At 38.5% G+C, this 11,705-nt stretch overlaps 2 protein-coding genes across 2 annotated transcripts in view; one reads left to right on the top strand and one right to left on the bottom strand.

The window, feature by feature from the left end:
• Nucleotides 1-1,544, bottom strand: part of LOC118335638 (cytochrome P450 4B1) — an 8,878-nt gene extending 7,334 nt beyond the window's left edge. Inside the window, exons 1-4 of the mRNA XM_035672041.1 lie at nucleotides 1,287-1,544; nucleotides 815-959; nucleotides 616-660; nucleotides 372-499 (exon numbers count right to left, since the gene is read on the bottom strand). Coding sequence (XP_035527934.1) covers nucleotides 372-499; nucleotides 616-660; nucleotides 815-959; nucleotides 1,287-1,478 — 510 coding nt within the window. The 5' untranslated portion in view covers nucleotides 1,479-1,544. The remainder of the gene's footprint in view (nucleotides 1-371; nucleotides 500-615; nucleotides 661-814; nucleotides 960-1,286) is intronic.
• Nucleotides 1,545-6,173: 4,629 nt separating this feature from the next.
• Nucleotides 6,174-7,754, top strand: med18 (mediator of RNA polymerase II transcription, subunit 18 homolog (yeast)). Its single transcript, XM_035671612.1, has 3 exons — nucleotides 6,174-6,352; nucleotides 6,659-6,754; nucleotides 7,088-7,754. The coding sequence occupies exons 2-3, from the start codon at nucleotides 6,682-6,684 to the stop codon at nucleotides 7,642-7,644; spliced, it is 630 nt and encodes a 209-aa protein (XP_035527505.1). The 5' UTR covers nucleotides 6,174-6,352; nucleotides 6,659-6,681; the 3' UTR covers nucleotides 7,645-7,754.
• Nucleotides 7,755-11,705: the final 3,951 nt, after the last annotated feature.

Genomic DNA, 11,705 nt, shown 5'->3' with positions numbered 1-11,705 from the left:
CTCGCTTCACCCTCCCTTTCCGAGCTTGAAGACACGCAAAAAAACACAAACGCCTATATCTAGGGCCAGTGTTTGGTTTATTCCTTCTGGGCTACTGTAGAAACATGGCGGTTTAACATGGAGGACTCCATGGAAGACGACCTGCGGCTTCTATATATACAAACAGCTCATTCTAAGGCAGCAAAAAAATAACGATTCCTATATAAAGGTGATTATACACTAATTATACTCCGCCAATAGCGCTTCCTAAATGTTAAACATTGGACCTTTAACATTATTTCACCATTACAATCTTTATTTGTATTTGTTATTTTTTACTTTTTTCATTTATTTTTTAGGAATTGTGATTTACACAACTAAACTTTACATACCAACATAGTTTTAGTCGAATCTGACATCAGTTTTACGTATGGTTTCAAAACGTCATAATGGAAACCTGGGGTCAAGAGCCTTCTGTGCCGAAACCACTTCTGACCCTTCGACACCAATAAGCCTTCTCCTGAAGACAAACAAACAGTGTGTGTGTGTGTGTGTGTGTGTGTGAGTAAAGCAGCTGAAAAAACAACTCTGCAATAGGCCAAAAAATGCACCATGAGACAGGCGGAGCCCTCTTACCAATCCAAGACAGAATAAAACGATATGAAACATCATCTTTTGGCTCTGTTGGGAAACAAACAAATAAAAACTGTTACATTGACCTTTACCTATAAAACTGTAGTAAAATGGTCCCATAAAAGCACTGAATTTAACACTACGAGGTTTTAATGGTGTATCATTTCAGCAAAGATAAAAAAAAAACTAATGGCTCACACACCTGTTGATGACAGTATGGTTTTCACATAATCTGGATGGTGGATGTTGAGGACACAAAAAAAGGGACCAAACCACAATGGGAAGGCATAAGGGTATTGTTTTGTCCATGCCATTAAAGTGTCAAAGTCTGTCCCATCCTGTTTAAACTGAGAGAAAAATTAAAACATAGGTAGCTTAACAAACACATTTTAACCCTGCAGCCTGCATGCTTTGTAACTCTTTTACGTATGACTGAACCACTGCGGCGGATAGTGTTTGCCTGGACTGTGATGTTTACCCACTGCGTATCTCTAATGAGCAGTAAAGTAAATACATATAATATAATATAATAAATACAAGTTCATACGGATTATTGGAAGTTCAAGTCCTTATTATGCAGGAAAAAAAATAGGATATACAAGCCAAATAGACTTTGCACATTGTGTAAATTACATAAAGTTGCTGCTTTTTTGGCTGCGTGCTGAATGAATTACCTCCAAAACATGTCCAAAAAGCCAGTGTGTCGGTGGTCCTGGGAAAACTTCATAGTTTCGGAACACGTCCCTTCTTTTGGCGAGCAAAGTGGCGAGTTTATAGACGACGGCAACAAGACAAAGTAGAGCTAACAAGTGATGCAAACCCGGCCAGCCCCACTGCAGCGTCAGGTAAGCTTCAGTCAACTCCATTCCGACACAGACGCAAAGAAGTGGCGTACTTGACGACAAACACTGAGATGTAAAACACAACTCTCAAGTGGATAGGTATGACGTAATGGCAGGTGGGCGGAGCATCTCCTCGGGGCCGGTCCGTCCCATGATGACTTCATGTGCGGACGCAAAAAGCGGATTTTGGAGCATCCGATAACAAGGCATTAGATTAGATTAAAGAAGGTAAGGGTTTATTTTTGTAATGTTGACCAAAGATGTGAAATTTAGTTTGTGAAATCTCTGTTAACAACGGATTATGAAGACATGTTTATTCATTAAAAAAATGAGGTTACTATAATAACATGATCTTTTTATTATCTCTCTATTAATCTCTCATCAATCTGTTTTTTGAAATCAATCAGAAACATACAGAACCAGTTGTACAAATTACAATTCATGTACTCAAGTAATTTATACATTTTCTTCTAGATGTATTTAACCACATACGTTATAATGCATTAACAGCACTGGACACAAACTGTTTGATATGAGAATGAATTGTTACTGATGCACACAGTTTACTTACTGAACTGTTTAAGAGAGGCATTGATCCATCTGTGTGGTCTATTCTGTGGTGCTTTTGATCAAAGCTCAGACTGCAATAGGCCATCATGTTAAAATTAAAAATTAAATCAAAACTTTAAAGAACTCACAAATGAGTAAGGCAACAGTGCTAAAATCATTAAGCATGAATAAGCTTGTTGTGGATATGTGACTCACATCTGATTCATGTTGTTCATGTCATGTAAACTTTTCCATTGTTGCACTTTCCAGACACTGTGCTTGTCAGTGCTCGCTGTAAACCTAAATGATCTTTTGACATTTCAGAGCCTTAAAATAAACCTCTAAACCTCATAACTGCAGCGCATGAAAGCCTTTTGGAAGTAGAAACACTGCAAAAAACAGCTGATTTTAAGCCTGGCAGATGAGTAAATTGAATCAAGAGCACAATTACAATGTTTGTTTTACTCAAATAAGTTACATCGTATCTCATAGACAGCAGAAAAATACAATCAGTTTGACACCTTGACAACACTTGCTACTGCTGTACATACTGCACTTCAACACATATGCTAATGCAAAAAGTGTAATAAATGCCACACAATCAGAAAAACAGCGTGGGTGAAAGCCACGGTAAATTTCCTCTGCATTGGCTGTTGGACCACTTCCGATGTGTCTTGAATTCAGTCGTTACGCTCAATCTAAAACCTTCTGATGTGAGACAGAGTCTCTGTTTTGAAGAACAGTAATAGTGTAACCACTGAGGGGGTGTTTCTATCTGTTCAGCATTGTCTTTATTTCTGCAGAGACATGAGTGCCTCAAGCATGATGCAAAAAGGCTTTATTTTTCTACTGATTATTTGGAATTCATCCTTTTTTGCCTCAGGAAATAGTAAGTAAATCAATCATTGATATTACACTGTATTTAAAATGCAGTTTTGTGTTGTTACTGTTGTTTGGCAATACATTATTCATATTTTACGTTTTTGAAGTGACTATTAACAGAAATCTTACATTTTAGCAGGTGAAAATCATCTTCAATTGCCGCTGGGATGTGAAGCTGTGATACCATGTCAACATAACAGTGGCTCCGTCTCTTTCAAATGGTATTACGAGAAAGATGGAAGTAGTAACAAAATCCAGATATTTTTTGAAGACAAGACAGGAGTACAACACCGTCAGCAGCTCCTCCGTCCCAGAATGAAGGTTCTGCGTGATCGTTCCTTGGTCATTGATAACCTCACAGAGGAGGATGAAGGCCTTTACTTGTGTGAAAGTTGTTTTAAAGACAAATGTTGGAATAAATATACCAGAGTCACCATTGTGAAGAAAGGTCAGAGCAATTGTGATTGTTATAATATGTTAAAAACCAGAATATATTAAGTTCCAAACTGCTTTGTGTATTCTAAACATTTACCAAATCCCATCCTCTGTTTAAACAATTTATACCTTTTTTTTCTCCAGGAATTCTGAAAGAAACTAATAAGACATTGTACGTTACTGCGGGCAGCAATTTTATTCATGCATGTCCAGGTGAATTGACTAACTTAAAATGGACTTTTGAAGTCAGTAACATGACTGCACTTAGGGAATCACACTTTGTGACTTCCAACAAGTCTATACACATTTTAAATGTCAAAAGAGCAGATGCTGGGATATATACCTGCTGGACAAGTGGATGTGATGGACACGTGCATAAGCTACTTACTATCAACTTGTGTGTTATTACAGGTGAGAAAATAACACACACATACAGTGTTTTATATCAAAATTAAACTGTTTAACTTATAATCTTTTTTTCTGTTTTACAGTACACCACAGAGAGGATTCATCTGTTTCTTGTGCTGTGGTGTGTGACATGGAATTCAGTAAAATCAATCCAAACAGCACATCGAATGTGACAGACACAAGGAAAGGACTTGTAGATGCATATGGGGTTTTAAATTGCAGTACAAAGCAGACGTTTGATGGATACAGCACAGTTAACAGCACTCTTGGACCTCTTGGACCATCAAATGCTTTTAATAAAACAGGTGGGTGTTTTTCTGTACTTTTATTTAAGAAACTCATGACCTGAATGAAAGAAATATTCATTCTTATGTTTTTGGTTTTTCAGATATACCTTCAGAGCCTGAATATCTGATTCCAATTATTTATGGAACATCAGCAACCCTTACATGTCTTATTTTAATAGCACTTTTAATTTGCTACCTCAGACCAAGATTGCGGGCAGGTAGGCTATGCAGCTCTTTTTTTTTTTAAACTTCCTGTTTATTGCTTGTTCAGTGGTCTGCTGCCTTGAAACAGATTTTTAACACTGGGCTCAGCAAGTTTAGCTGTCCCCCCTCATTCTGTTTCCGTTTCTATCTCTTTAAGCGTTTCCTATATGCATTTGTTGCTGTGGCTTGAATGGCAGGGTAAGTGTTATATGATGGTGATGGAATAACCTTATACTACATGCAGCAATGAACTAACATGTGTGATGTTCTGTTGGGTGATGAAATGTCTTACTTTTTACTGCAGGTGGAAGAGGAGACTTCGGTGATTTATTCATCAATTGTCATCAGGAGACCTGCTAAAATAACAAACAATCATATGACTTACAGTGAATGTGTGTATAGTGAAATAAATGTATAGAGAAAAAGGTCCATAAACATGGTCCATAAATGCCATAGATGTAATGAGTTCCCTCCTTCACTGTCATATAACTGAGTAAATGATTCCTCAAAAAATGGGCTTCATGACAGAAAAGTGTATGTGACTTCACCCACGCATGTTCTAAAGGGAAATTTTGAAGCAATGGATGTTTTTTGATTAGGAAGTTTCCTAACTGAGTGAAGTGACCCACAAATAAAAGCTGACAATTCTTTCCACAACAAAAATTACTTTATTAGTTTCTTTACTTTTTTCAATCAAACACAGGGGCATCCTTTCTGAATAACAATTCAGGTGTTTCAAACCAAAATATTTATATTGTTCAATAATTTGAATGAGAAACGTTGGGTTTGATACTAATTTATTAAAGTGGTTTATGTAAAAATGTATACTACTTGTGTCTACTGTTTTGATGTACTATAGCTACAATATACAGAGGTGCACATACTGTATTTAAGTACATATTTGGGATATTACACTTTACTTGAGTACATTGGCAGAAATAAATATTGTACCATTTAACTCCACTATATTTATTTGACAGGAATAGTAACTTACATTAATAAAATTGTATTAAGAATTTAAAATTGGTTACACCTAAAAAAGCAACCACATTAAAATGCTTCCACAGTGGTGGAAAGTAAGTGCATTTTCTTACTGAACTTAAGTCAAATTCTGTGGTAATTATTTCATTTTATGATTTCTACTTCATTATATTTTATAGGGAAATACTGTACTCTCCCCCTCCATTACATTTACTTAACAGCAATAATTACTAGATTTATATTTTAAATACAAAACACATCATGAACTTATAAAATATCATTGTTGTTATAAATTAAACTATAGCTACTTAAAATCATCTCCACCTCAACCAGCTACAACAATTAGTATGGCTTGCATTTTAATTAGTAATAATAAAACAATAATATCGATAATTTTAACAGCATGAAGAGTTCTTTTACTTTTGTTACCTTAGGCCTACATTTTGCTTATAATAGCTACTTCTGCGCAGTTAGGAAAGCTTTGTAATGGTAAAGTATTTTTTACAGCGTGGTTTTGATACTTTTAGCAGTAAAATAAAAAGTGAAGTAAATCTGAGTTCTCCCACCATTGCTTAAATGTTAATTTGTCACTTCTGATAACCCAATTATATGCCTTTACTCTAAAAGGGATCATCTTATTCACAGTTGAATAATGAAAACATTTAAAAACATAATTTAAATACATTTTACTAACAGTACTTTCAGGAAAATGTTGTGTCCAGGTCTTTTACTGTCAATGGGGTATTTGGTATGCTTTTAATTCACTTGATCCATCACTTGGTACATAGGAAAATAACTGATAAATGGTACTCCAGTGTGTGATGTAAAGTAGTCTAATTTAACTATAACTCATGCTACATACTCCGGCACAGAAGGTGGAAGTATGTACCTTAATAGTCATGGTTGGATCCCGCCATAAAACCAAAAGAAGAAGAGGAAGAAGTTACTCCAGTTCTCCACTAGGTGGCTGTAATGCGCCTCAAAGTTGGATGCTAACCACTGGGGAGGAAAAAAACAGAGGGAGAAGAGAAATGGGTTTCATTCACTGTTACTGAATGTGTTTATTCTCTTACTAACTAACCGAGCTGTGTTGTTACTTTTCTTTTAATCGGCTCTTTGCTTTCACAGATAAATATAAGTCACCCCGTTCACGTAAGTTGACGTTGAAGCTTGTAACGCAGCTTTCATTGTGGCTAACTCATGATATCAAACTGTGTAGCTACTAGCGGAGAGGCCTAGCGGATCCTCGGTCTTTACTGCGGAGCCTCTACCGAACACGAACACCCGACATTTATCCGCTTTGACCTCAGCGAGCGAACATTGTGTTGTGCAATGAAACAAACTGCTGCATAGCATTAAGTTAGCCAGCTATCTCACTTTATTTAGCGAGCTAACACTGGTAACATTGCGTGCGTGTGTTATGATACATAATGAGCTGATCACATTTCCCTCCTCCAGATTCAAAAACAACTCGAATAAAGATGGAAGCTCCGCCAGTCACAGTGATGCCTGTCACCGGGGGCACGATCAATATGATGGAGTACCTGCTGCAAGGTGAGCAATGTCAGAGCATGAGTCATGGGAAAGTGTTGGGATGAAACCATTCTTCTAAAAGATATTTCCTTATATTTGGTGTTTGGATAACGGAGTCCCAAATCGTCAATCTTCATTTAAACAAACGAGATATTAGAAACACTATAAAATGCGATGGAATTCAACATTACCACAAAATACAGTCTGACCTCTTTTTAAGACAGTTGAATCAATAAGTGAATATTATAACGTTCATTAAGGTGGGATTTATTGCATGACTGTTACACTACAATGTTTTATGAATGTTTCATTTATATATGTATGCATATTTTTCTCTACTCTTTGTTTCTTCAGGCAGTGTGTTAGACCAGGCCCTGGAAAGCCTCTTGCATCGCCTTCGAGGTCTATGTGACAACATGGAACCGGAGACCTTTACAGATCATGAACTGGTTTATCTTCTGAAAGGCCAACAAGGAAATCCTTTCATTCTGCGTGCCCGTCGCTCACTCTCCCACCCCACATCTCCATGGCACCTACGTTACTTAGGCCAACCTGAAGTCGGAGACAAGAGCCGCCATGCTTTGGTGCGCAACTGTGTGGACGTGGCTGGCTCTCACAGCCTGCCAGAGTTCCTCAATGAGATGGGCTTCCGCATGGACCATGAGTTTGTGGCTAATGGGCACATATTCCGCAAAGGTGCAATGAAAATTGTGGTGAGTAAGCTGTCACGTATCCTGGTACCGGGGAACACGGAGAACACAGAGCGTCTGTCGCTTTCATACCTGGTGGAGCTGAGTGTGTTGGCTCCTGCCGGTCAGGACACTGTGTCAGAGGACATGCGCAGCTTTGCTGAGCAACTCAAACCCCTGGTTCACCTGGAGAAGATTGACCCCAGCAAACAGAGACACTGAATGACATTGTTCAGAGGGTCAACTCTGACTACCATGGACAAATCAGACCTCCTATTTTTCATTTTTATATGATATTTTTACCTAAAATTAAACACTTGACTCAACAGTTACACTTCTCGTCATTTGTTGTGTGAAGTTTTGACACGGTAACCTTATCACGCTTTCACCAATGAATACAGCACAGTTTTGGTGAAGTCATTGCCAGATCCTATACATTTATACATTTATAGTATATGCATAAGGCTACTCCTGTAGAAACACTCTCCTGCACAGTGGAGTTTGTTGTGTTTACGGAAGAACAATGGTGTTTTGTTTGGGAATAAATAGAAATGTAAGAAGCTAGTGCTGCATTGAGTGTAAAGCAGCAAAATAATGACTTCTACCACCTTACACCTACCAGACAAGTCATATTTATCATAATAATAGATCTTTACAGCATGACTTAGGGTGGCTCCTGGAATTTAATAATTTTAAGTTTAGGTTTAAGTTTAAGATGCATTCTTGACTGATTATGTTCTTTGATTGAAAAGTGAAACGTATTTATCTCTGTAAGGGATTAACATCTTAAAAAACCCACTTTATTTAAATTTATATCAGTTATCCATAGTTCCCAGAGTATGATGTTGCACACGGACTTGTTTATTATCTACTGAAGTAACATTTGTTTAAATATGAATTGTGTTCTGTGTTTAAAGCTATTGGTTTGTTTTTTAATCAATATGTTGAGTCTATAGCTTCTCATGAACACCTTCATTTTACCCCACTAGGGGTCTATCTTGCTCTTTGTGTAACGGTCTGCCTTTGCTGAATGCTACCTCAGATCATCTACCGGAGCTGTGGTTGCCATGGAAATAATTAGCTGTGAGATCTGCACATCTTTTCCCCCCACTCTAATTAGCTTTCTCAATTGCTTAATGATACATAGACCTGTGAAAGCCTTTCTTTCTTCCCCTCAACAAAAGCATTGATTTTCCTCTCTTCCCCTCTCATTTCTACTGTTAACCCATTAGTGCCTCTTTCATGGGAACTTGAGCTGGGACTATTACACATGAAAGCACTACAGCTGCCTCAGGTTCTTCACTCTTCATGCTGAATTCCAAAATGGCCTGTATGCTAGTGTGTCAACATTATGGCCAATCTGCTGCAGAGACTGGAGTAACTAATGCACATCCTGTCAGTTATGATAATAATGTGGGCTATAAGACATGAGTGCTTCTAATAATACCCCTACAGTAAGATGCATTTACAGGGGTTGCAATGTAAAGTGACCATGTGCATGTCTGAAGGGAGAGCTCGAGGGCAGATGGCTGTCTCTACATGTCGACCTACCTGCATATCAAGGTGATAAGGACAAACTCGCTGAGGTGGAAAGGTGAGATGACATTGCTTCCACATACATTTGGTGCACTTTGAAAACCAACCTTTGAATATTTGAATATATAGTACATTATACCGGTAAGGGATTGAACCTAATTTTATAGTTAGCTACTTAATACATCAAGTTGCCTGTCAATGAGACCGCATTATCTGATGGAGACAGTTTCATGTTCCAACATCCAGAAGCAGACTACTGGCCCTTAGGACGAAAGCATGATGTTTCAGCTCTGAGTGAATTATGTATTAAAGAGGCAGATGCCTCCTTGCCCAAGGCTTTATGTGTCCAGCATGGCTACACTACAGTATGCTGGCTTTCTTCCACTTAAACTTGTGTTTAGCACAGTGCTCTTTGGTGATGAGCTGGACTCCCACTGCACCTCCACTCCGCATTGCCTGGAGAACAGAGGCAGAGCTAGGCTAATCAGTGTCTTGGCATCAGGCCTGCACGGCTATTGTGGATGAAGCCAACTACTGACTTGCACAAGTGAGGGATTTAACTCTTTGCCAGAGGCAATATGATATTCAGCATGGTTTATTTCAAGAAATTGAGACTGGAGTGACACCCTTCCAATTCCATTGCATTCGTGCAAAAATCCTGATAGATCTAAGAATATGGGTGTCAACAGGGGTTAGAGTTACAGTATGTGGAATTTGTTGAGTGTGTGGGGTCATGTAGACTGCAAGAATTCTGATTTTGTATTTTATTATTGTATCATTTAATTTATTAGAACATTTTGAAAGATTTCTCTGAACCCAGTCTTCAAATTGCTTGTTATCATATGTTATCATAAATAGAACCTCATATGGTTTTAAATTTGAACAAAAGTTGTAATTTCATGACACAGATGGTCTATGCACGTTCGGCATCTATACTTACTACGGCTGCACCACACTAATTATTTTCATTATCAGTCAATCTACTTTTTATGTTTTTGTTTCACTGATTGATCATTTTGTCTGTGAAATGTTGAAAATGCCCCTTACAAGTTCCCAGAGCCCAAGATGCAAATTGCATATTGTTTTCTAACAGCCCCAAACCTAGAGGTATTTAATGAAATTAAAATAAAAGCAGCAAATGTTTTGATTTTGAAACCAGAAACACTTTTTTAAAATTGATAATATACCTAAATAATTCATTGATTATACTGTAGAAACCTGGTGAAAAGGGTCACACATTGTACAATCTTATTGTAGTTTGTACTATGTTTCATACATACTATACCTTGATTTGGATTCCAACATAGCTACACTGTCCACCCGCCCCTACTGTCTTTAAACATCTTTGTCATCATCAGTTTATTATAGTACAATTATGCTCGCTGCACTTTTGAGTATTAAAAGCAGTGCACACTGATTTTCCTCTTTGGGCCATTTGGTTGTCCTGGGTCTTTAACTGTTAAATATAATTAATTGGCTAAGGCAGATAGTGTTAGTTAATCATATTTTGTTAGGCCTCTGAAATGGGGATAGAAGCCATTACCTGCACATGCCTTTACTTTCCACAACACAGTCTTAATTAAAACTCTTGGCACCAATTGTCTGTGCTGCCTCTGAACATAATGTTCATAGCTGGCAGCGCAGATGCCAAGATGCCACAGAAAGCTGGCTCTTGCTCAGGGCAGGAAGTCTTTAAGTCAGCCTACTTTGGACCACTGCCATGAAGGGGTGAAATCCAGCTTCTCCTACTCAGGAAGGTTCCCAATACTTGGATTTGAGCCCTCTCCTTCATGTGTCATTGGGAGCCCATATGCTTGTTAGAGAGTGTGGGTTGTTTGCTGAGAGGGGAAGAAAACGAGGGGAGGTGTTTTCCCAGACAGGCAACGATCTCCCAAGGGTGTTCTTGTGGCTTCTCCAGCTTCCTCTCGTCCTAATCCCATTGGGCAATGGGGCGCAGGGACAAGTTGCACAACATCATGAGGTTGTGAGGGACGTCTAAAGTGGCAGGGACAGGGAAATGAGGACGGCCCTTGCAGAAGTGGGTGGAAAAAATGTCTCCCTTCCCTTATGTGAATGAAATTCCAGAGCACTTTTTCAGGGTGCAAATTGACAGGCACAAAGCTCTGCCTTGTTGTTGATGTGGTGGTGCACTGCCTTGCTTGTGGCGGGCTGAGGTGATTACTGCTGTGCTGAACATGCTGTTCCAGGATCAGCTACTCAGAGCCTGAAGCCAGCCACGCTTCCTCTGGAATGTCTGGTATGGGGACAGAATAGCAGTCAGCCTGGAAGGGACCGAACACATTCATAGTTTTTAAACTCGTGCTGCCTGGGCCTCCCACCTCTCTGTTTGTCTGAGTCCTCTCCCTGTCCTCCGAGTCTTGTTTCTCCGGAGATTCGGTCCGGCCGTGAGCCTCATTTTGTTTAATTGATGTTCAAATTTACTTTTCCTTCGTTTCATGTTTAATAAAGAAACGCTGTGTAATCTCAGGTCACCAAAAGTATTATTCACAAGTAGCACCTTGTATTAGAGACTAGAGGAGATGAAAGGCTTGTTTGTGTCAGCATTGGTTTAAGCTTTACTCTTAGCACATACTTAAATGGCCAAATTATAATAAAAATATAACAAATGTGTTCCTAACATGGCATTTTTTTTAAAATACTTTTTGTTACAACATGGCATTTTAACCATCTGATCCCAATGATTCTCATGCGCTAAGTCATTTCATGACACACTATGACACATCCTC

The sequence above is a fragment of the Morone saxatilis genome, unplaced genomic scaffold (genome assembly GCF_004916995.1).
Source record: "Morone saxatilis isolate NCDOM2014 unplaced genomic scaffold, NCSU_SB_2.0 Contig24, whole genome shotgun sequence".
Classification (NCBI taxonomy): Eukaryota; Metazoa; Chordata; class Actinopteri; family Moronidae; genus Morone; species Morone saxatilis.
Note: the sequence above shows the minus strand (reverse complement) of the source record. Positions and strands in the feature narration are given on the sequence as shown.